The sequence below is a fragment of the Emys orbicularis genome, chromosome 4, assembly GCF_028017835.1.
Source record: "Emys orbicularis isolate rEmyOrb1 chromosome 4, rEmyOrb1.hap1, whole genome shotgun sequence".
Lineage (NCBI taxonomy): Eukaryota > Metazoa > Chordata > Testudines > Emydidae > Emys > Emys orbicularis.
Genome location: NC_088686.1, coordinates 62,834,800 through 62,857,727, shown reverse-complemented (window position 1 = coordinate 62,857,727; position 22,928 = coordinate 62,834,800). Strand labels below are relative to the sequence as shown.

The 22,928-nt window shown below is 40.9% G+C and overlaps 1 protein-coding gene across 1 annotated transcript in view; it reads left to right on the top strand.

Annotated features, from left to right (window-relative positions):
- INO80 (INO80 complex ATPase subunit) overlaps positions 1–22,586 on the top strand; it is a 135,120-nt gene extending 112,534 nt beyond the window's left edge. The window contains exons 28-36 of the mRNA XM_065403615.1: positions 8,053–8,147; positions 10,762–10,834; positions 15,732–15,890; positions 17,169–17,271; positions 17,852–17,940; positions 18,840–18,995; positions 20,353–20,512; positions 21,358–21,573; positions 22,369–22,586. Of these exons, the coding sequence (XP_065259687.1) occupies positions 8,053–8,147; positions 10,762–10,834; positions 15,732–15,890; positions 17,169–17,271; positions 17,852–17,940; positions 18,840–18,995; positions 20,353–20,512; positions 21,358–21,573; positions 22,369–22,586 (1,269 nt within the window). The remainder of the gene's footprint in view (positions 1–8,052; positions 8,148–10,761; positions 10,835–15,731; positions 15,891–17,168; positions 17,272–17,851; positions 17,941–18,839; positions 18,996–20,352; positions 20,513–21,357; positions 21,574–22,368) is intronic.
- The last annotated feature ends 342 nt before the right edge of the window (positions 22,587–22,928 follow it).

The window sequence follows — 22,928 nt, the reverse complement described above, 5'->3', positions numbered from 1 at the left end:
TTTTGTTTTTTTTACAGTGCAAATACTTGTAATCAAAAATAAATATAAAGTGAGCACTGTACACTTTGTATTTTGTGTTGTAATTGAAATCAGTATATTTGAAAATTTAGAAAACATCCAAAAATATTTAAATAAATGGTATTGTATTATTGTTTAACAGTGCGATTAAATTTGTGTATTTGAAATGATGAGATTATTGGATAAAATGTAATTAATAGAAAAGGGTGTTTAATAGAGACATTGTTAGCATAGCTAGAAGTTCTCCTTCGAGTGCTGATCTCTATGTGTATTCCAGTTTGGATGTGTATGCATTCCATGTGCCTGAGATCAGAGAATTCTTGCAAGCAGTGTCCATTGGTCCACACCAGCACCACTGCTCTCTTCATGCTCCTCACCGAGAGTATAAGGGACAGGGAAGACCGACCACCTCTCCATTTCCTTCTTACCACAGCATGGCCTGGTTCAGTGTCCAGAGTTTATCCTTTCTGCTTTTTATTATACTTATATGTTGTTCTTAGTTTTTTGTTATTAGTGTTTTGATAGTTCCCCAGTTAGTGTTAGAATCCCCACCCCAGGAAACCCTCCTGGTCTCCTGGCGTGGGACTTAGATAATGCCCAAGATACTGGGCTTCAAAAACTGTGTCTCCTGCCCATTTTTCATCAGCGATGACCACCAGCGTTGCCTCTACTGTCTCAGAGAAGCTCATATTAAGTACACTATTTGCCACTCTTTTCCCATCCAAATGCAGGGGTTGTGAGAACTCCAGCTTTGGAAACACCTTATAGAGTGTGCAGTGAGGTCCAAGTCAGACCCAGTCTTGGGAGACGCCAGAATCATCAAGGAGTGCACCCCAGTATTATGTCAGACTCCAGAGTGGAGAAGAGTAGGGGGAAAGATACTTCATCTGGGCCCTCTCATGAGAGTAAGCGGCACTCTCACAAACAGATCTCCACTTTCTAAGAGGAGAAAACACTCCCATACCCCATCCGAGTCAGGTGAGTCTTCACACCCAAGCCACAAGGATTTAGACCCCCTGAGTTTCATGGGCACGATCAGAAGGCACATAGGAGCAAGGGTGCTTTAGTATCAGCCTCCACATCAACTTCAACACTAACTGCAGTACAAACTAAAATGAAACACTGGGATCTGAAGTACTGGGTACTGTTGAAAACCACCAGGTCGAAGACTCATTCGCTGACAGTGCTGTGACAGTACAGTAAGGAACAACTGTCTATACCTACTCTGGCAAAATAATGGAGTAACAGAACACAACTGCCAAAGGGGCTAGTGACTTACACCACTTGGAAGGATATCTTCATCCTCCTAGACCCACAATTTCCCTTGATATCAGTACTGATCCTCATGAGGGAGATTCTAACATCAGTGGCAATTGAGGACTCTGGAAGAAATTTATCTCCTGTCCTCTCCACTAGCTGCTGTGTCCTCTCAACAGGACCAACAGCACAGATGGAGCCAGATCTGACTTTCTCATTGTTGAGAGATCAGATGTACCAGTGGAATTAGCTTCACCTCTGTTTAGAAAGATCAGCCCAGACAGGCTCAAGAGTCTCCTATAACCAGCCTCAGCCACAACAAACAGGGACCTCCTCCTTGGGACTATGGTATCCAATGCGTATGGGACTGCTGCAACCTGTTTTTGAGCCCTCATAGTGGCCTTATTAGGGTCATGGTACCTGGAATCTGTGCTACCTGACAGGGAGTCTTACTACCCCTCTCCTTCAAGGGGTCTAACAAAATCTCCCCCTATGGAATAGAAGGAATATTATCTGGTACCAACAGGAATATTGTCCTCATCACCTAATGAGGCCATTGCTCCAGCCTCACTTGCAAGCCAGACAATTTCAAGAGTTGCTACAGAGAGTGGCGGAAGAGCTCCCATATCATCTTAGAGGAGATTCAGGACACTCAACACAAGCTCCTGGATCTCTCTCAGCCTATGGGCTCCTGTTCGGTTGCATTCCTGCATATTAGAACTGGCAAGGTCTGTCTGGCACATGCTGGGTATCTTTGACCCTATCCCGAAGAGTACAGAAAAGCGATACTTTTGTCCCAGCTAAGGGAGCGGAGTTCTTGTTTACCCACCCTGCCCTTTACTGGTGATCCAGGCAGCCATAGAAAGATACAAACAACAACATACAAGGGCCACTCTGGCACATAAGGAGGAAGGTGTATACATATACCAGCCTTCAGTTTAGCATCTCAAACTATCAGGCCCTTCTTGCCAAATATGATTTCTCAAATTACTCTTAAGTTCCTGGACTTTAGGGACAAGTTACCTTAGGAAGATAGGACCCAATGTCAAGCCCCTACTGATAAGGGCAAACTAGTAGCCAGACCTCATTACAAGCTGTGGTTGATGCAGCCAATGCAGCAGATACGGCATCAAATCTAGGGCAACTGCCATTGTGATGTGATGGGAATCATGGTTGCACTCTTCGGAGTTTCCCAGGGAAGTCCAAAACACTGTTGAAGACTTGCCCTTTAATCTTTTCAACAAGAAGACAGATGAGTCTTTGCACTCGTTGAAAGACTCCAGAGAAGCCTTCAGCTCCCTGAATATATATACACTGGCCCCGAAGAGAAAATGCCATAAACAGCTCTACAAACGGAGGTCCTTACCGCAACCTTCCTTTCACCAGGGCTTTTATGAGCCACTTTGCAAATGTCAGAAAATGGAATGGTCAAGAGACCTTGCACTTCCACTTCAACCACAGCTACTCAACCTCACCTGCCAACCAAGAGAGATTTTTGATGAGGCATCTGAGAGCTGCAAACCAGTACTGATGTTATCTCCACCCAATTCAGAGATCCACTTTGGGGTACACCTTGCAAAAATTTCCCACATTCAGTTTCCAGTCTGCTGATCCATTTAACTCCCTAATCCTGTCTCCAAAGAAATGAGGCCTCACCCATGTCCAATTACTTATGTCAAGCCAGGCCTACACCATTAGTATATTTTCCACCCCCAGTGACTTCATGAAGATATTGATAACACTGCTCTACAGCCAAAATGCTTCTGAAATAAATGTAGTCAAACTTCACTAATTCTGGGTCACTGAGAACGAAAATGATGCTTAAAATTGTTGATTGGCTCTAGTTTTCAAGATATGCTATTGGGTCAGTATATACGACCCTTGACTTGGGAATGGTGGAGGATAAGTGAGTTATAAAGGGAAGGGATCTCAATTTAAACCAGAAATGACTAAAATACATCTTTGACTGGATCTATGAATAAATCTATGACTGGGTTTGGACAGTACTTGCTTTTTAGGCAAAACAATGAATGATGCAATCTGAAGCTGGTATTGCGTCATACACAATATGAATTGCATCATGTTATTCCTAGAAGTCATGGATGATGCAATCATAACGAAGCTTACATCACTCTGCTGAACAAATTGCCCTATATCGGCTCTAGAAATCATACGGTGTCGTGCTCTCTTATTTGTCAGTGTTTGATTTTGCAAAAGGACACATTTCTGTTTAGCCAAAGTGAGCAGAGATGCCTCGTACTTGTGTGAACAGTGCAGATAACTTCTGCTATGTTTGTGGTGAAGTGACTTTTGCATCACAAAAGCGCAGTATAACCACTATGGTTAAGAAAGCCTATCACCTTTATTTTGGCTGCAAAATTGGAGATCAGGACAAGAGGTGGGCCCCACACATATGCTGCAACACTTGTGCAACAAATCTTCGCCAGTGGTTGAACAGGAAAAGGAAATCTATGCCTTTTGCAGTGCCAATGATTTGGAGAGAGCCAACAGATCATACCAGCAATTGTTACTTCTGCATGGTGCCTCCAGTTGGGAAAGGTGTGTCAAAGAAGAAAAAGTGGACTGTGCATTATCCAAACATTCCATCAGCTATACACCCAGTACCCCACGGAGAAGGACTGCCGGTTCCTGATGCACCAGAATCATTCTCACTTGAGTCAGACGAGGGAGAGGATGAAACTTCTGGTCCTGAACCATCAATGTCACAGGACCCACATTTTCTCCCATCCTCCTCCTCTGAACCACACCTCATAACACAAGGTGAACTGAATGACCTTGTCAGGGATTTGGAACTACCCAAGAGTAAGGCAGAGCTGTTGGGCTCCAGACTACAGCAGTGGAATCTCCTGGCAGGTGATGTTAGGGTTTCCATGTTCCGTGACCGTCAAAAGGATCTTGTCCCATTCTTCTTCATGGAAGGTGATCTTGTAGCCTGCAACAACATCGATGGTGTGATGGCAGCCCTCAACATCGTTCACGATCCAGATGAGTGGAGACTGTTCATTGATTCATCGAAGACGAGTCTTAAAGCTGTTTTACTGCATAATGGCAATGTTTTGCCATCAATTCCAGTTGGTCATGCAGTCCATATGAAGGAAACCTATGACAATATGAAACCACTTTTGAGGTGCATAAACTATGACCAACATCAGTGGCAGCTTTGTGGCGATTTGAAGGTTGTTGCTCTCTTGCTTGGTCTGCAGACTGGATACACAAAGTACTGCTGTTTTCTCTGCGAATGGGATAGTCGTGCAAGAGATTCCCACTACATCAAGAAAGATTGGCCACTCCGACAGTCATTGGAGCCTGGGAGGAAAAGTGTTCAGCATCCATCACTTGTTGAATCAAGGAAGATTTTGTTACCACCCTTACACATCAAGCTGGGTCTGATGAAGAACTTTGTCAAGGCCATTGACAAAACACAAGCAGCTTTCAAGTACCTCCGTGGAAAATTTCCAAGGTTAAGTGAAGCTAAGATAAAGGAAGGTGTCTTTGTTGGTCCTCAGATTCGTGAACTTCTTCGAGATGATGCATTTGACCATGCACTGCTTGGCAAGGAAAAGACGGCATGGAAAGCCTTCCAGTTAGTGGCAATAAATTTTCTCGGAAACAACAAGGCAGACAACTACAGGTTGTTGGTGGAAAACCTCCTCAAGGCATACAAAAGCCTTGGTTGCAACATGTCACTAAAGATACATTTTTTGCACTCTCATCTAGATTTTTTTCCACCGAACTGCGGAGCAGTGAGCGACGAGCAGGGCGAGCGATTTCACCAGGACATTGCAACAATGGAGAAACGCTATCAGGGCAAATGGAGCCCATCAATGCTTGCAGACTATTGCTGGACAGTGACAAGAGATGCTCCATTTAATGAATACAAGAGACAAGCCAAGAAGCGCCGAGTAGACACTGAATAGGACTAAACTATGTACAGAATAGTTTTTTGCCTTTTGTTTCATAATAAATTTTATTTATATAACCCTTTTGATGATTTTTAAAGTGTTACATAAACAGGACAGGTGAAATATTATCATGTAAAGCAACCATAAACACATGAAAAGACCTAGGTTTACAATTTATGATTAAAACTCTACTATCTACACAATATACATAGACATAAAATGTCAAAACTTAAATATCTTAGAAACAGTAGCCAATCAGTTGTTTTAATTGTCATATTTGAATTCAGCACATCAAAATACATAATAAATAGCACATTTTATCTCTGAAGCAGACGACTTCTCAAAAATTGTAGACCAGTGTAATCAAACTAGTGAGACTGGTATCCCAGGGGACACAACTATATCCCTTTTGTGGACAGCATTTTAAAAAGGTCATCATCCAGAACAGCTTGTTGCAAAGCAACAGATCAATCTTTGGAGATGATCTAAGTGCACAAATTTACAGTAAATCTGAGGAACTCACACCATCCATTTAATAAAATCTCCCCATCTGGGAGAGGCAATACATATTGCTGTGGTCAAAGCGTCTGCATAATGAGATAGATTACCCAAAATCTAGACCTTTGCAAAAAGAATAACAGCAATCTGCTGTTAATGATACCACTTTGCCTTCAAATTCTGAGCCTGGACATCTCTTGCATAGATATTGTGCCATGGACAAGGCTCCAAGAGACCTACAGAAACTCCTGCTAGGGATCTGAAACTCCTCATCTGATGTGATGCAGAGGCAATGTCTCCTCCTCTTGATGCACACTTCAAGCATAGACCAGGTCATACTGAAAGGCGCTCCCAGTTTTAGATACTGGACCTTCAAATACTCATGTCTAATGCAAGTCTCAGGATGGAGAGAGCAATTACATTGTATAGCTCAGGGAGTATGGGGTTCATGTTAATGTAGGGAAGCTGGTGGTTCGAAGGGTCAAGTGCCAGCTTCAAGGGAGTATACTTCCTAGTACACTTAGGCTTGGTCTACACTAACCCCCCAAATCGAACTAAGGTACGCAACTTCAGCTACGTGAATAACGTAGCTGAAGTTCAAAGTACCTTAGTTCGATCTTACCTCGGTCCACACGCGGCAGGCAGGCTCCCCCGTCGACTCCGCTGTACTCCTCTCATCTAGCTGGAGTACCGCAGTCGACGGCGAGCACTTCCGGGTTCGACTTATCGCGTCCAGACAAGACGCGATAAGTCGAACCCAGAAGTTCGATTGCCAGCCGCCGAACTAGCGGCTGGGTATAGACGTACCCTTAGACAGCACTACAACTACGGCATATCTACACAACTGAGAGTGGAGGTGGGACCAGTGTTTGAAAGTGATTTTTTTTTCATTATTAATTAATTCATCTAAATGTTTCTGTAGCTCTGGAAATGCTTTTCTAGTGAGAAAGTGAGGGGGCATGGCTTAAACTCAGTTTCCTAGCAACAAAGCTAAACTGCCTCTGAGATCTACACAGATCAAGGCACAGCATATTAGTCTCAGATTGGTCCAGAAGTTAACACTAGAAAAGAAGTTTAGATACCAGATTTTCCAGTCAGAAGGTGGGTGTTCACCTTGCTTTTCATAAAGCTGTTTGACAATCATCTAGCAAAAAGTGAGGTTTTACCAGGCATTGATTAGAGAGAAATGGATAAAGGGCAGAGGTGTCTTCACCAGGGCTAAACAAGAGAAATCTGAATGTCATAAGGAAAAAACAAACCAACAAATGAAAACCCTAATATTGCACTGAGAGATGAGACAGTACAGTGGGAATGGAATGAATTTCCTAAAGTGACGAGTGGGGGCCAGTGAACACAGCTTGGTGGGCTGGATAAAGTGCTTGTTTTGGTAGAGGAGTTGCACCATGAATGGCAACCAAGACACATGTAGGGCTAGGGTGAGTTCCAAAGATACAAGCAAAATGTTCAAGATATTTAAAGAAGTTGCTACAATCAGGATGGTGAGGGAAGGGAGCCCCACTGTGAACAGTAGGAGGTAATGGATAAATGGAAGGCTGTTGCTGTATGCTAGTTAGTTTCAAAAGCTGTTTAGCAGATTGTGTATGTGCGGGAGGGGTAAATACTGAGAGAGCTGGGAGAACACAACTTTCTCAGATACTTATCTAGGAGGCAGATAATAGGCAGTAACTGGAAAGTGAGTTAATATCTAACCATTAGATGTTGGGGGGTATCTGAAGTCAATCTTTGTTTTTCAAGACACCACTCAACTGGTTCAGAACCAGCAGGTTTTATGCATAACATGGAGGATATCTTGTTGGTCTAATGAGAGCGGGGTCATTTAAAGAGATACTGTCAGCTCAAAATTTGGTCCAAAAATTAGATTTAGTAATAACAAGCTTTTACCAAACCATAAGACCAGACCGTATTCATGATCCTTTTCTCTTTAAAAAAAGAATGCATTGGAAACTTTTTTTCCTAAATAAACAGATATGCTTAGGCAGTGTCCGTAACCAAACCAATGCGATCCTGAAAATGAAATGGTAATGAACAAAAGTTACGCTAACTTCATTTGTCATTGCCCAACTTAAGCGAAATGCAGAAAATAAACAAATGGTACAAATGGCAAAAAGTAAATTGGATTTTTAAACTTCAGTTTTAATACTGTTAAGGGGTCTCTAACATAAGTAAGATTTTTTTAAAGTTGATAGTGTCCCTGTACCAGTCATATTCTGAATTATTTTTTAAAATCTTTTCATTGGTATTACTTCCACTATTGGTGTCTTCTGTTTGAGGAGTCCGGATTAAATGACTTCATGACACTGACTCAATTTTTTTTTTTTTTTTGCATGCTTTGCAGGAATACATGGTTTACAGGAAACATACCTACATGAGATTGGATGGTTCTTCGAAGATCTCTGAGAGAAGGGACATGGTAGCTGACTTTCAGAACAGGTAATCTATTTATAAAAGCAATGGATTAAGCATTTGAGAAATGTTAAGTAAACTAAGTCACCGTCTCAAAAGGCTTACATACTAAATAGAAAATGTATGTATGGAGGGAAAGGGATGAGATGTAATGGAAATCAGTCTGACTGACCAGTGAAGTTTAGCTAACATCATGGAAGTTCCATGCTTTTTATTTTTGTCTCTTTTTGTTTGTTTGTTTTTAATTTCAAGTTAACCCTGATTAATTGAAAGTCTCACTGAACATGTGACGCCTTCAAATACATGGCATTTGGTTAACCAGGATTTCTAATCCTGTGGCGCTTAGGAGCGCCACAGGGCTGAAACTAAGCTTCTGTGAAATACAGTAGCACAAAGCAACTCTACAGTACCAGAAAATCTGTCCTTACTTGTCTTGAATATGGCCTTGTCTATAGAGAATCCCAGTGGGAATGAAATGGTGGTATGTGGTGTACTATATGTTCTGTGGAGTGACATTCTGAGAGTTAAATTGAAATCACAGATGTGATTTTGAGCTTTCGAAATAGGCCTCAGTCTCTTAAGTGCAGTATGTTTCATAGAAGGGCAAAAGAAATAAACTATATGTTCTCTTAGGCAGTAGGGCTCTACTTACCAATTTTGATGTTAAGCTATAGGAACTGAGTTATGTAGGGCCAGTCCATTGTAATGAAGCAAAGTTTCTAAACCAGCCCTCTTAGGTTACACTAGCACGAAAAGAAGGGATATGGAGTCTGTCTCACCTTATTACAGGGTTACATATTGTTGCACAACTTAATCTCCATCAATGCATATTATACCCACTATCTGTATTTATATTTACTAACTCAAGTTCCCTCATGTAGTCATGGGATGTAACTTGCTAAGATGTTGCTGTGACAAATAGTCCACAGTCTGAGATGATGTGATGTTTATTGGTAAAACAACCCTTGTGAATGAATTGTTAACCACTGAGAACAAAATCACTATCCTTTCACAGCAATAGGATTTATAAAATACTGTTGGTTTCCATCTGCCAAGGGATAAAAATACAGGTTCTAGAGTACAGGATGGTCTTTGTGCTGGCCTTGTCAGAGTGGAATTGCAGTTTTGAAGGTGGAGCGGGATCTACATGTGAACTCTTTGGTTTTGAAAATAAAACCAAACATCAGTGTCTTTGAGGCAGAAGGACTTGGAGGGATTGTGTGCTATGTAGAGACTATTAGGTAAGCCTCCCTGAGCAGGAATATTGAAAAGGGCAAACGTGTACAAACCTTCAAGAAAAGTGAGATGAAAATACACTACCTAATATTTAATTGATTCCAGCAGTCAAAACAGGTTTCCAACTGGTTATGATCTCCTCTCTAGAATTTTAACACTTCTTCCTATAAGAAGTTCAGCAAATTATTTTTATTAATTAATAGAACATCTATCAAGAAAAATAATCATTTCAGCTAGAAATTCCTTTGATATAAAGGTCAGCCAGTCTAAACAAGAATTCCTATAAAAAGCTATTTAAATTCCCCTTGTGCAGTATTTATTTGTGAGGAATAAGTACAGGAAAAAGTCTGACTGAGACTAAAGGCTGTTCTGCAGGATGTCCTGGCAGGACACTGTTAACACACAACTATAGAACTACGATACATTCATAAGGTCTATAGTAAAATCCTCCCTCTCTCCCTTCCCTCTGACATTTCCAGAAAAGGATACTTGGACCTTTCAAAACTGCAGATTTCATGCATCATCCTATTATTGATATCACATAAATAGTCATTCAGCTTCAAAATATTTTACAATAATTCACTACTGTAGCCTCACGACATTCTTGCGAAATAGATAAGTAATGTTATCTGCATTTTACAGATAAGGAAAATGAAGAAAACAGACTGTAGTTTGTCGCTCAAAATCAATGTCACAGCTAGGGCCAGAATTCAGGAGTTCTTAGATCCTAGACTTATGCTCAGGCGACTAGATCTTGCCTTTTTCTATCATGCTGCCAAGACAGTATAAGTATAAGCCAAGACAGCTGGAAAATCAGATTGTTCCTTTTATTAAAAAATAAAATAAAATTGTTGGGACCTCGAAGAAAACATTCAGTTTAGGAACAATTTTTTATCTATGTAATATTTTCTGAGTTCCTCTTCCTTTATTCTTTACCAGTAAGATATTTATAGTTAGACAGGATCTTTTGAGTTCATCAGCTTCTGTTCATTTCGCCACTTGACATCCTAATCTTAGATTTACAGGTGGCTCTATGAAAATGTTTGTGAAACTACAGATCAGGAATCATGACTTCAGAGGGTGAATGAGTAACATGGACCAGATGAACACGTCCTATGTTGTAATCAAGTATAAGAAGCCTCCACTATGTTTTTAAAAGAACATTCCGTTGTATGAATAGCTGCAGTCACAGGTGTCTTTAAGCATCACTGAACTGTATTTTAACTCCCTTTCTTTCTCTCCCTCTCCACTCACCCCTTTTTCTCAAACCATCCAATGGGAGTTAGGTGCCTAAATACCTGTAAAAACCTCCTGGGGGTTTCTTTTCTAGCTCATTATATAGTGTAATGTTCGTAATGATGACATAAACTAAGCAGATTTTTTTTTCTTCTCTTCCTGTCTGCAGGAATGATATCTTTGTGTTCCTGTTAAGCACAAGAGCTGGAGGATTGGGCATTAACCTCACAGCTGCAGATACGGTAGGTGGATAGCTTAGTATAGTAACACCAGATCTCAAGACCTATGTCTGTAGAAGGTTAGTTAGCTTGCTGGTATTTTGGTTAATTTCAGTTGTAACTGTTCTCTTGTTTTATCCTGCCTCACATATCCCAAACATCCTTTTCTCTCAAGCTTTCCCTACCTTTCTTTTTCTCTATTCTGTAGCAAAACTGATAGCCTTGTCTGTGTGAAACTCTGAGCTGTCTCAGCCATGTTTTTTTTAAATACCACCATTCTTATCAAGAAACTGCATTATCTTATTGATTCCACTCATATCTGGGAAACATTACTGCAGTTTGTGGCATGTATGAGGAAATAAAGGAACAGTTTGTAGACAATTGCAGACCTACAGCAGGCTCTGTGAGATCTTGGAGACAACCCTACCCCTAAGAGTTTTTAATGTCTGCTTTATGGGTGAACCTGGAATGTAACTGAATGACACTGGGAGCTTACAAATAGTAGATACAGGTCTGTCTCATCTTACGCGGGGGTTCCGTTCCGCGGTTAGCGCATAAAGAGAAAACCGCATATAGCCAAAACCCCATTGAGTTCAATGGCGGGCGAAATCACCCGCACTACAGGTATAGTATTAAATCTGTTGTTTTTCTCTTTTTTTTGTTTTGTTTTTGTTTTTGCCTTTGCCGACCGCGTAAAGTTGAAATTGCGCATGTTAAATGCGCGTAAGATGCGACAGACCTGTAATACATTTTCACAATGGATTGTACTTTACCGCTGGACAATTTAAACTTAAGCTTCAGTAGTAAAAGAATATGGTAACCTACCTCAGCAAAATTATTACAGCACTGTCCATTTTGAAAGCATTTGTGAAGTCAGAGAATGGGCAGAGCAGCCAATAAGCCAGGCTGTAGTACTTGTTGAATCTGTCAGTAGATTAGTACGACTCTGGCAATACAATTTAAGAATAATGGATCAACTTTCCATTTCATGTCTACACCATATCAGATGGCTGTGTATGAACTGCTGTTGGATCACTTTAATTCACCTTTTAGGACTTGAAAATTGGCAGTTGTTGAGTTTCAGTGGCTTTTTTTCTGAGATTATAAAAATTAGTTCAAAAAGCATGCACTGCTAAAAGAGAAGTAGAAAAGAAGAGACATAATGTTGGCATTCAAGGGGGCATAGACTGAGTATCTTCTAAAAGGTGCTATACAACTTGCATGATAAATCAAAGAAAATGGAATTATTGCTGGGGCTTTTTCCCACCAAGTGTATGTACAGAAAGATATTTCACGTGTCAAATAGCCACTATAACTGAGAATCTTGCCATAATCCATCACCCAGCTGAGGTTAATAGGATAAAAAAAGAATGTGCAATAAGTAAACAAAGAAATAAGCACAGCAGACACGTTAATTAACATAGTGAGCACATTTGGAGCCTTCCAAGCAACAGTTGGGACTTGCCTGGCTGTACAGCATTTTTTCAGTGAAATACATTAAAAACTTGTTTTGGTGTTTTTCTTTTGTTTATTCTTTCAGTCTGATAAACTTAAGTTTTAGAATGTCTGTTAAGTATCTGTTTGAGACTAACTTTAGTAAATAATGCATGGAATTGAAATCTATTAAATTAAAGGCATTACATTTAAAATGGATGAAAGGAACTATATTTTAATTAACCAATGGAATTTGCTGCTACAGGATCTTAAGTTTCCAAAAAAAGGTGACGCTTTAAAAAAATATGAATAAGAGCACAATTATAAATTACTGAGGGTAAGAACTACAAAGATTTCCTACCCTAATGCTTCAGAAGATTAGATCGCCACCAGCCAAGATCAGGAAAACATTTCTCCTTCCACTTACCCATGGTATAATATTGCACAATTGTATAGGTGAATTGCAGGGGAGAGGTGTCTTCTGTTGAAGCATCTGTCATTAACTACTGAGACAGGATACCAGACCATATGAATCATTGATCTATTCCAATGCTTGTAATCTTTTTAGTTTGTGTATGCTTAGATTTGACAGCAAGTGAGACTGGCTCTTGGTCTCAGAAACGCAGCAGGCTTCTGAGCCTAAAATCTCCATACCCTCTCCCTTTTTCAACCAGTCTGTCCCCATTTGCAGCCTCTTAAAGAAATGAGAACAAAGCAAGCACCCACAGGGTTACCTGTACAAACAAAGATGGATAGATGTCAGACACTTTCACATTGTTTGGTATAACCAATATAGTTCTTAATTTGGGGTATTTTGAACTGGAATTTTGAGATTTATAGGTAGATATGGATACTTTTTTTGTCATGGTAAAATTAAGCAAAATTCGTGGAACAGTGATGGTAAAAATGTACAAAATCAGGGTATGGTGGGGGAGGAGGCCGAAGCCCAAGGGGGGCTGGGGCACTGACAGCCCGAGCCCCACCGCCACCGGGGGCTGACAGTCCAAGCCCCACTGCCGCCTGGGGCTGGAGCTGAGTCTGAAGCAAAGAAGTCACGGAGGTCTGTTAAAGTCATAGAATCCATGACCTCCATGACCAAATCGTATCTTTGCTGATAGACTACTCTCTTGCTATGGTTATAGTGTTCTTCTAAAACATGAAAGGGCTTGCACTGTGAAATTAAGAATGATTGACCTAGATTTTCTGCAACTTTATTCTGTTACACTAAGGATTTATTTGGGAGATTCCAAAGTTGCATATTTCAAAGGCCAAAGAAGAGGCTGTATATCAACAGAAGCACAAAGAGCTTCACATGACTTGAAAACAAGGAGTTCTTGCCTGTTTTTATTGAGTCCATTTAATCTGCTTTTCTTTTGGATTTATTGAAGATACTGTCTTCTGAATTTGAATTAGGGCAACTATATTTTGATATATAAAATACTTGCTCTGAATAGTCATCTTTACTCGTCCTCTAAATGTACAAATCCATTTACCCTTTACATGTTGGTCAAATCTGTTGTGCTAATGGGATGATGGTAGCTACTGCTAGTGTTCTGGGAAAACCTTGATAGGCAACTTTGTGCCAGATGTTTCTGCTCCCACCTAAGAGACAGACTGCTCAGGAGCTCCGGCTCTCTCCACTATTTTAAATCAAAAGCCTGGTGAAATTCTTCTAGTACTTTTTCCCCCCCCTCTTTAGATTATTCTTTGTTTTCTCTCACCACCTTCCCCCACAGCACAGAGTTGTTTTCTCTATCTAGGGAACTCGGCAACTAGCCGGTGCAAGAGGATGGTAAAGCAGAAAGTGCACAGTGCAGGGGAGCCCCTCTCCTAGAGCACAAAATGTCTCTTGTACTCTTAGGTACCCCATATTTATGGGGCTCTGCATAACCTTAAATATGTTGCATCCCTGTAACATCTTTGGCCTCTACAAAGGGGCCAAACTCTTCAACAACAGAAAGCCATACGACTCGCGTCAGCCCCCAAACCTGACATTCAGGAAGAAACCATTGCTCCCAGATTCAGCATGGCTCTCAAGTCAGCATCAGAAGACCAACAGCAGTACATGCACTTTGCAAAGAAAAACAAGAAGACTGGCAAGCAAGACAAACCTTTCTCCTACAAGGGAAAATTCTTTTGAAGCTCCTCTCTTGTAGTAGATATATGGGGAAGCAAACCTTCCACTTCCATACCTGCAGTGACTTGCTTGGTCAGCATTTCTGGTCTTCCTGTTCCTGTGCAAGAACTCTTCCGACAGCCCTCTCTCCCCGCCAGTGCAGTTGGATGGTAATACTAATGGGTCAGAGGGCGGGCACTGCCCCTACAAGATAAGGGTCACATGTGAGGCCCCATCAACCAACAATTATATTAAAGAAAACCCTCAGGCAACTCCTTCATGAAGTCAGAATCCTCCTTGGATACTTTGCCCCATGAGATTGGGAGTTTTCCAGTTAGGAGAAATCTGAAGCTGGCTCCCATTTGCCCACAAATTCTTCAATACCATGGTGAAATAGGTGATCCTAGCACTCAGCCTGCATCAGATTCCTGATTACAGCAAGGGAGAACTGAAACCCTCCATGCAGAAAAGGATTCCAGTATAAATTCAGAAAACAGCCAGGACTCTTCTTGTATGTGTCAGCATTAATGAGGTAATTGGATAAGAACAAGACAAGTCCATGAAAGATAGACACCTCAACAGACCATTTATGAAGCAGTAAGGATTCTAAAAGAAGAATCAATTTCATATGGAAGTGTCTTAAACTGAAAAGCTGTTGTAGCAGTAGGGTTGAAAAACCAACCACCTGATACTTTTTTATCTGAAGAAAAATAGGAGAGCTTCTGCAGTCTTGCATAAGCCACCTTAGTTCTTGGTTTCCTTAACATTTGGAGTGCTTCACTTTTCAATCTTAATGTTTTTTTTAATTTCTGTTTTGTATGGTATATGTATGTAAAGTATTTTGGGATAAAAATGGAATATAAATTTAAGATGTCAGTTGATGTTTGTGATAGGAGCACCAAAATATTTTTTTTTTCTGATTTGAGAGAAGACATTGTTCTTGTACAGAAACCCTTTACATGAACTGCTCACTTAGAATGAATTTTTGCAAGCAAATCATACAGCCTCTAAAAATGGGTTTTATAATATAGATGGTGTCAGGCAACTCTTATTTTTTGCATTGTAATAAACTTTAGAATTCTGTTCATCCAAGCAAAATATGTCAAGGTAGATAGGACTTCCTCAGTTGTTCCATAGGATTCCAAACACTAATGGTAATCAGCAGTTTGGAAGCACCTGAAGTGCAGTGCAAAGGATTTTACAATCCTGTACCATGGAAGGCTTTGAGAGACTTCAGTCTGCCGTTAGCAAATACAGCAGAATAAAGTCCCCACAGTGGCAGGTTCTTTTCTTTTCTCAATACATACATCTAAATGCAAAGTGTTCTAGTCATTTTAACCCTATCTGTGCTTCTCTGATGTTCCTATGCAGGTAATTTTCTACGACAGTGACTGGAATCCAACAGTGGACCAGCAGGCCATGGACCGGGCACACAGACTGGGTCAGACGAAACAGGTCACTGTGTACCGGTTGATCTGTAAAGGCACCATTGAGGAGCGCATCTTGCAGAGGGCAAAAGAGAAGAGTGAGGTAGGAATGAAGAAGCCATCTGGAACAAGAGTGGGGTAGAGTGGATAGCAGAGAGTTCAACTGTGGAATTGCTCTGGGAAGTAGAATAGTCTCTTCAGACATACAGAGAGAGCCCCATATGGGTATCTCTATGCTAAAGGGAAAAAAATAGTATCCATATTATAACAGGGGAGCTGCACTGTGTAATGTGGATAGAGCCCAGGTGGTATCATGTCATGTGGTAACACCCCCCCTCCCCCCCCCCCCGGTGCCAGTTTAGCCTAAAGCTTATGCTGTTGTTAATCTAGGGATTCCAATTTTTCTGGTGTAGACAAACCATCATGGCACACCAACCACTTAATTCTACAAAACTAAACCACTCTGCCTACAATTTCAAATATGTGATCGTATCTTATCAAATATGTGTAGAATTTTTTCAGAAAGTTTTGACGAAAACCAGACTCTGCGTATTTGAGATATGAAGGTTCCCAAAAGTGCTCAACATCTTGCAGAATCAAGCAGTAAATGCTTTAAAACCTTGAGCCTCACAACACCTTCAGGGAGCACATCTATACTTGCAAAAATTGGGTGCACAATTAACCATTGTTAGTGGTAGCAGCATTGAAAGTTGTATTGCAGACAGGGCTCAGGAATTGTACCATTTTTCCTCTGGATTAGACTTTGACTACATTAGAGCCTTCAATCAACTGTGCTTTGGTTGGTTGTATTGCAGCAATTGATGCATCGCTAATTGAGTGCATCCACATTGCCCACCCTGAATCAGTGTATGTTTTCCCCTTTGCATGCAGATTAGGGCTGCCTAACACCGAGTGGGTTGGGAGGTGGCTGTCATCTTTGACAGTTGACAAATACTCCTGATCTTTTTATACTATAGCTTCCACAGTTATTACCACCCGTGAAGACTTGTGCATTTGATTTTTGTCAGTGTAGATCCACCGAGAGAGGTTAAGGGACTTGGTCATGTCCACACATTGAATTGTTGTCAAATCTAGGGTTTAGAACCCAGGCCTCCTAAAACCCTAAACCACACAGCCTCCCATGTAAGTCACTTGAAAAATAGGGATAGTAATACCTACCTCACAGGGAGGCTGAGGATTATTAATTAATATTTGTTTGGTACTGGGTTAAATTCTGTTGTTGGGTTTATCAGGATAGAACAATCATAACTTTTTTTCCTGACTTTCACCATTTTAACTAGCACCTTTTCCTAGTTAGTATTTAGTAAAGAGAAAAGAAAATAGCTCATGGTTTCTCTGTTTATATTTTCTTTACTTTTAGATCCAGCGGATGGTGATTTCAGGTGGCAATTTCAAACCAGACACCTTGAAACCCAAAGAAGTGGTCAGCCTTCTGCTGGATGATGAGGAACTTGAGAAGAAATGTATGTGCAGTGCAAGTTGTTCTCCTTCTCCTTCTGTCTTGTGCTTCACTGGTTTAGAAATCTTTCCTCTTAACCTCTACAAACACATGCACCGTAGATAACCCCTTCTGTTTCCTGGCTTACTTTGTATCACTAATTGTTTTTAGTTCAAGCTGGTTTCATATCGCTATTGAGTGAAATGGGTGTAAGATATGTGATGGTGCAGTATAAAGTTTTTAATGTCACTTTTTTAGGATCACCATATTATTCATGAATGACAAAGCTTTGGCCAAATAAATGCTAATAAGAACTTTATATTTCAGCACACATTTGGATGTGCAATGTAGATGCACATTTTGATACCACTTGAGAGAAGAATTTCCCAATAAGGCTTTTACTTTTATGATTTCAGGGAATTTGAATCTAGCATTACTCTTTAGGGACTTTCAGTGTGTTAGTGTAATATTGCTGGGTTTTATCCAGGGCTTTTTCTAGAACCAGAGTCTTTTGTGAGATAAAGAATATTTATAGAGGGATAGGAAATAGCTTTGCGAAACTGTGATTCTTACATTACGCTTTTGCTACCTTTGTTTCCTGACAGTGCGTCAGCGTCAGGAGGAGAAGCGGCAGCAGGAGGAGACAAATCGTGTGAAAGAACGTAAACGAAAGAGGGAGAAGTATGCTGAAAAGGTACTTTGATGCAAGGATTGTGGTGGGGAAGAGTCTGAAAGGCTTTAAGCAGGGGTTCTCACACTATTACATAGTATGGACCAAGTTTTAATACAAAGATGGTTTCATGGACATCCTCTTCTCCCATTCCCTATTATGTAACAGCCCTGTGGCAACTACAGCGATTGCTTACATATAAAAGTAATATTAGGAAAATATGTAATGTATCTTTTACTTGTATCTTTATCTGTCTTTTAATGCAACTTGCAGCTTGGAAATAACGAAGCGCTATGCGTGTATACAGCTCTCTGAACCACCAGTGATCACAGAGCCATTTGGAACCCCCTAGTTTAAAGAACTAAATGACATAATACTTTTCTGTTTTCATAGTTCATAAATCAGAGGCTTACTGATGCTGTCATCTTATCAGATTTTGTTCTGGGAATGTACAAATTGAATGTAAATTCAATACCCGATACCAGTAAAATCTCACTATCTGAATGGCTTAATGAGAGGGGAAACAGAAATTTGTAACATCAGAATTTCATTTTCTGGCTATTTGGATTTGCATAGTCTGAATTTAAGATATTGGAATTTGGATAATCAGAGTTTATAAGAAAGCATTTCATGCTCACTTTTAAAAAAAAAATTTGAAATCAAAATCCTCTAACTCTTCAGTAGCGGAAATGCTGATACCTCATTCAAGCCATATTAAAAAACCTTACTAAATCTAATGTATGAGCTTCTGGTGCCATGTCCTCCAAAAAAAATCCCAACACGCCTTATTGGTAAATGCCATGCATGGCCTTTATCTTGTTATATTGCACTGGATGGTGGGCTTCCCAGTTTACTTGCACCATTTCTTCTTCCTTAATGTGTTTTCAGTCCTTGTATTACTGGTTTGTTTTGCTTATCTGCAGAAGAAAAAGGAAGATGAGTTGGATGGCAAGAGAAGGAAAGAGGGCATGAACCTGGTGATCCCATTTGTTCCGTCTGCTGATAACTCCAACCTTTCTGCTGATGGGGATGACTCATTCATTAGCGTAGACTCTGCCATGCCCAGCCCCTTCAGTGAGGTGAGACTGTCTTTAAACCATCTCCTTAGTCTCGTGGTCTTTAGGACTCTTGCTTTCTGCTCTCTAGCTAGAGTGGAACCCGTGTACTATTAGGGAACCAGAGATGTCTTAACCTAATATTGACCCATGAGTTCAAACCAGTCTATCTAAAATGTAGACGCTAAAATAATCTTCCCCTTCCACTTCTCTGATGATCTCATCATTGTGTCTCTTTCACTGACTCTGTCTTTTTCTACGTCAAGCCCTTCCTCTTTACCTTTAGACTCTGCATAGCTCCACTCCTGCCTGCATTCCAGCTTGTTTCCTCCTACCCTCCCCTTCCTCATCTTTATGTTCTCTTCACATTTGTGACTTTGTACCTTTTTTCTTATCACCACTTCCCATGCCAGGAACAGTCTCTCTTTTTGTGAACCAAGCAACTTCCCTCTCTTCCTTCAAATACCTCCTCAAAGCTCAGTTTCTTTGTGTAATCATCCATCACTAGTCTCTCCTAGAGCTCTTTCTTCTCCCTCATGTGTTTCTGGTCCTTAATTGTTGTGTTCTCTAATTTAAACAAACATACCTCACAGCACAGATCTTGTCTTCTTTCATGTTTTTAAAGAGCCATGTTCTTCTATAGTACTAAATACATATTATTGTTTTTATACCAGGTTGAGTTAATAAATAAAAATAAATAATATATGGAGATATACCTATGTCATAGAACTGGAAGGGACCCTGAAAAGTCATCAAGTCCAGCCCCCTACCTTCACTAGCAGGACCAAGTACTGATTTTGCCCCAGATTCTTAAGTGGCCCCCTCAAGGATTGAACTCACAACCCTGGGTTTAGCAGGCCAATGCTCAAACCACTGAGCTATCCCTCCCCCCCATAATAATTAATTAGTTAATTAAGATCCTTCACTCATTACTAAAAGGTTTTGATTAGCAGTAGTGGTGGAGCAGAGAACAGGTTTCTCAGCCTTTCTCCTTCTGAAGTGGGTGCTCTCTTGAGGGTAATCTGCATGGGAATCAACAAGGTTGAATGAAGAGGAAATAAAGGTTCTCTTTGGATCTGTGCCAAATCCCTGAATCTCCCATTTTTAAAGTTAGCATGTATTTTAGTTCAGAGTTGAACATTAAACATGGGATGGAGAGAGAATTTAATTTTGCACTGTGTGTAAGTAGAGGACATGGTGTGGTGAGACAGGATATATATCATGTTTCCTGTCTTGCATTGAGAGAGAGCCAGGGCTAGCTGTCAGCTAATTGCCTGGTAGTAAAATGCTCTTTAATCTAGTTGCACCTTTTCTAAAGTTCTTAGCATGCTTTTACCCTTGCTGTAAACAAGCTGATGGGTTTTGTCACTGTGCTGTCTAGATCTCCATCAGCAGCGAGTTGCATATGGGGTCTATCCCTCCTGATGAAAGTAGCAGTGACATGCTGGTGATTGTGGATGATCCAGCCTCTTCAGCACCACAGTCAAGGGCCACAAACTCTCCTGCTTCCATCACTGGCTCAGTCTCAGATACCATGAATGGTCAGTACTCTTCACTTACGCTAATACTTACAAGGAGTAGTCAAGCCTGGACTTTGCATATCTACATAATATAGCCGTTTTACCCCCACTTTATGCCTGCCTTGTAGGATTTAGTGAGGGGTGAAAAGGTGTAAGAAAAAGAGTTTTCTCATTATGAATTTTTTTCAGCGTTGGCAGATAGTATCATCTACTGATGTATTCAATCATCCATCGTGCTTTACCATTCCCATGATATGTAATACAAGTGTTTTTTGTTCCTGTGATGCAAAGGTCCATTCCCCTTTTTGCAATGTGTACGTATCAGCAAAGCTCACTGCTATTACTAGACAGCTGTGTAAAGAAGTAGAATCCTCCATAGGACCATTCAGTTATATGTCTAAGCTTTTCCCTGATCTCACTCTGGAGCCCAGGGACAGGTTCTGTATTGCCTACCTTTCTGTTGTATGATTGAGCCAGCTGTAATTGCATGACATTAGCTACCATAATTCTATATTCCAAAATAATTATAGCCCTAGTTTTTGATGGGTTTCTTTACAGGTAGCAAATGGAAAAGCCAGAGTATCTCCAAATAAGAGTGTTTTTTCCCTGAGATATTAAAGGAGAGTTCTCCCCTGGATTTAGTAGTGGGGCTCACAGTCATGACAACTAATTGGAGTTAGTGAGGTGTGACTAATGAGAGGAAATTGAGGAACAAAACTTGTGTATTTGTTTTTTCATGGGGGTTGATGGTTTAGTTACTAGCAGGCTGATGTAGATGTCAGGTATGTGTGAAGTTGTATTTATCTCATGAGTCACCTTGTGTATTACAACAACTAATATTTTCATCTCCTCCTTCGTTGTTTAAGGAATTTCAATCCAAGATACACCGGTCACAGGGAGAGGTAATTCAGGTAGAAGCCGGGGTCGCCCTAAAGGTTCAGGCAGTGGATCCAAAGGCACAGGGAAAGGCCGGAGCCGGAAGTCAACAGCAGGAAGTGCAGCTGCAATGGCAGGCGCCAAAGCAGGGGCGGCGGCGGCCTCTGCAGCAGCATATGCAGCATACGGGTACAATGTGTCGAAAGGTAAGGGAGACTGCTACCTAGAGCAAACTAAACGGTGTTTGGATGTAAGGCTGTTCAGACCTCCTGCCAGGGAACAGGAATTGTATTATAGTATCTCTAGAGTCTTGTGTTCTTTCTCATTGCGATTCAGTCATGTAGCTGTACTGAATGGCATGTCATATGATGTCAGAAGATTGTGATAATACAGCAAGTTCCACCACCCCAAGGCAGGGGGAAGTAAGAGATTGGGAGCACTACCTCTAACTCCCCTCTAGGTTTTTGCTCTTATGTATTCTAGGCAGAAGTCTTGCTTTCCCTTGGATTACGTAGCACTTCATGCATTTCCTTCCTCTGTCAGTGAAATGGGATTTTGTTCAGTCAGATTGGACAGCGCTGCTTACCACTGAAACATGGCTGTTGCTGTTCTTTGCGGTTGTCATGTGGTAGCTCTGTAGCTATAGCTGTAGAACCAGAACTTCAGCTGTTTGATTTGACATAACTCCATTGAAATCAGTTGGTGCTACAGTGATTCACACATGCTAAGGACCTGGCAAAGTGGTGTATACCAGATGGGCTATGGCTCCCACTTAGACCTCTCTCCCTTATGTGATCAACAGGCTCAGACAATTCATAAGCACGGGGTGGTCAGTGAAAGCAAGTTGGATTAAAGAGCATGAATTAAGGGTCCGTTAATATATTCCTTTAATGTAAATGCAAGTCATAGAAGTTAAATTTTGTGTTGCTGACAAGCCACAGTGTGTGAATGGTGTCTTCACGTGGAATCTGTTTTTTTGTTTTTGTTTCCCCTGTTGCTAGGTATGTCTGCAAGCAGCCCTCTCCAGACATCAATAATTCGGCCTGCTGGACTTGCAGACTTTGGACCTTCAAGCGCCTCTTCTCCTTTGAGTTCCCCCTTGAGCAAAGGCAACAGTGTTTGTGGGACCCCAAAAAGTTTAAATGTGACCAGCACTATGATACCAGAAACCCCAGTTCGGAAACAAAGCAAAGGAGCCCACACCTCGGGTGGGCGGTAGTAAATTTGAGCCCTGGAGCTTACCTTAACCGTATTGGCTTTCAAAGTAGCCCACCCTGCCAGCAGAAGGCATGCAGATAAATGCCTGTTGCCATCCCACATGTATGTGAAAAGAAAATCACAGCACAATGGGGATGGGTGGTTTACGTGAGCACTTTGATTATGTGTATCCAAAAAAATTACTTTTGCAGATTCTGTGAGGAGTATGGATAAGGAGTGGGGTTAACTGAGAATGTTTCAGATTAGTTTTTAAATTAAGATTTACTGACACATCCTACAAGCGTGCTGTGAGAGAGATCCTGCAGCTATTTGTGTTTGTGAACACACCAGTGTACTGTCCTTC